The sequence below is a fragment of the Mandrillus leucophaeus genome, unplaced genomic scaffold, assembly GCF_000951045.1.
Source record: "Mandrillus leucophaeus isolate KB7577 unplaced genomic scaffold, Mleu.le_1.0 Scaffold150, whole genome shotgun sequence".
Taxonomy (NCBI): Eukaryota; Metazoa; Chordata; class Mammalia; order Primates; family Cercopithecidae; genus Mandrillus; species Mandrillus leucophaeus.
In genome coordinates this window covers 4,743,084-4,744,142 of record NW_012101477.1, presented here as the reverse complement: position 1 = coordinate 4,744,142, position 1,059 = coordinate 4,743,084, and the positions used below count along the sequence as shown (strand labels likewise).

At 38.9% G+C, this 1,059-nt stretch overlaps 1 protein-coding gene across 1 annotated transcript in view; it reads right to left on the bottom strand.

Annotated features, from left to right (window-relative positions):
• Positions 1–1,059, bottom strand: part of RBL1 (retinoblastoma-like 1) — a 100,511-nt gene that overhangs the window by 85,529 nt on the left and 13,923 nt on the right. Inside the window, exon 2 of the mRNA XM_011975026.1 lies at positions 127–260. Coding sequence (XP_011830416.1) covers positions 127–260 — 134 coding nt within the window. The remainder of the gene's footprint in view (positions 1–126; positions 261–1,059) is intronic.

Genomic DNA, 1,059 nt, shown 5'->3' with positions numbered 1-1,059 from the left:
TCTCAAAAATAAATAAATAAATAAATAAAATAAAAATTAAATGAAGTCAAATGATTTCAAAACAAGAGAAAACTGATTCTAAAATTTAGAGCTTATATAACACTTAAAAACATGAAAGAGGTTTACCTTAATTTAGCTGAACGTAGTATTCTGGTAAGTGAAACACAGTTGCCTTCCATGATACCCTTTCCAACCGTGGGAATAATGCTTTTGCGGCATGCAACGTATAATGAACATGCCAACCAGTGTGTAACTTCTCCCTGGCAAGCAAAAGACAAACAGAAAAACAGATATAATATTACGTTAAAATGCTTTAATTCTGGAAAGAAGAGATGTAGAATTATCTGGTCTCGGTTTTCCTTATGTAGATAAAGGGCCAGAGAAGTGAAGATATTTGCCCAAGGTCACAAAGTTGCTAGCTGTAGTAATGGGTATAAAACTCCTTACTCTTAGTTCTGTGCTTTTACAACTATAACATGATAAATTAATATTAATCTAAAGATAAAAGCCTGACTTGGTGGCTCATGCTTATAATCCCAGTAACTCGGGAGGCTGAAGTGGGAGTATCACTTGAGGCCAGGAGTTCAAGACTAGCCAGGGCAATGTAGTGAGACCCTGACTCTAAAAACGAAAATAAAAAAATTAACCAGGCATGGTGGTGCTTGCCTGCAGTCCCAGCTACTTGGGTGGCTGAGGTAAGAGGATCGCTTAAGCTCAGGAATGCAAGACTGCAGTGAGCTATGTTTGTGCCACTACATTCCAAGACAGGTAACTGAGCGAGATCCTGTCTCTTTAAAAAAAAAAAAAAAAAAAAGATAACTCTTTCACTTTCACCTACACTCCAAATCTAATACAGGCATATGCCACATAACATTTTGGTCAACAGTGGACCACATATACAATGGTGGTCACTTAAGATTATAATACTGGCCAGGCACGGTGGCTCATGCCTGGGAGGCTGGAGCGGGTGAATCACTTGAGGCCAGGAGTTCAAGACCAGCCTGGCCAACATGGCAAAACTCCGTCTCTACTAAAAATGCAAAAAATTAGCTGGGTGTA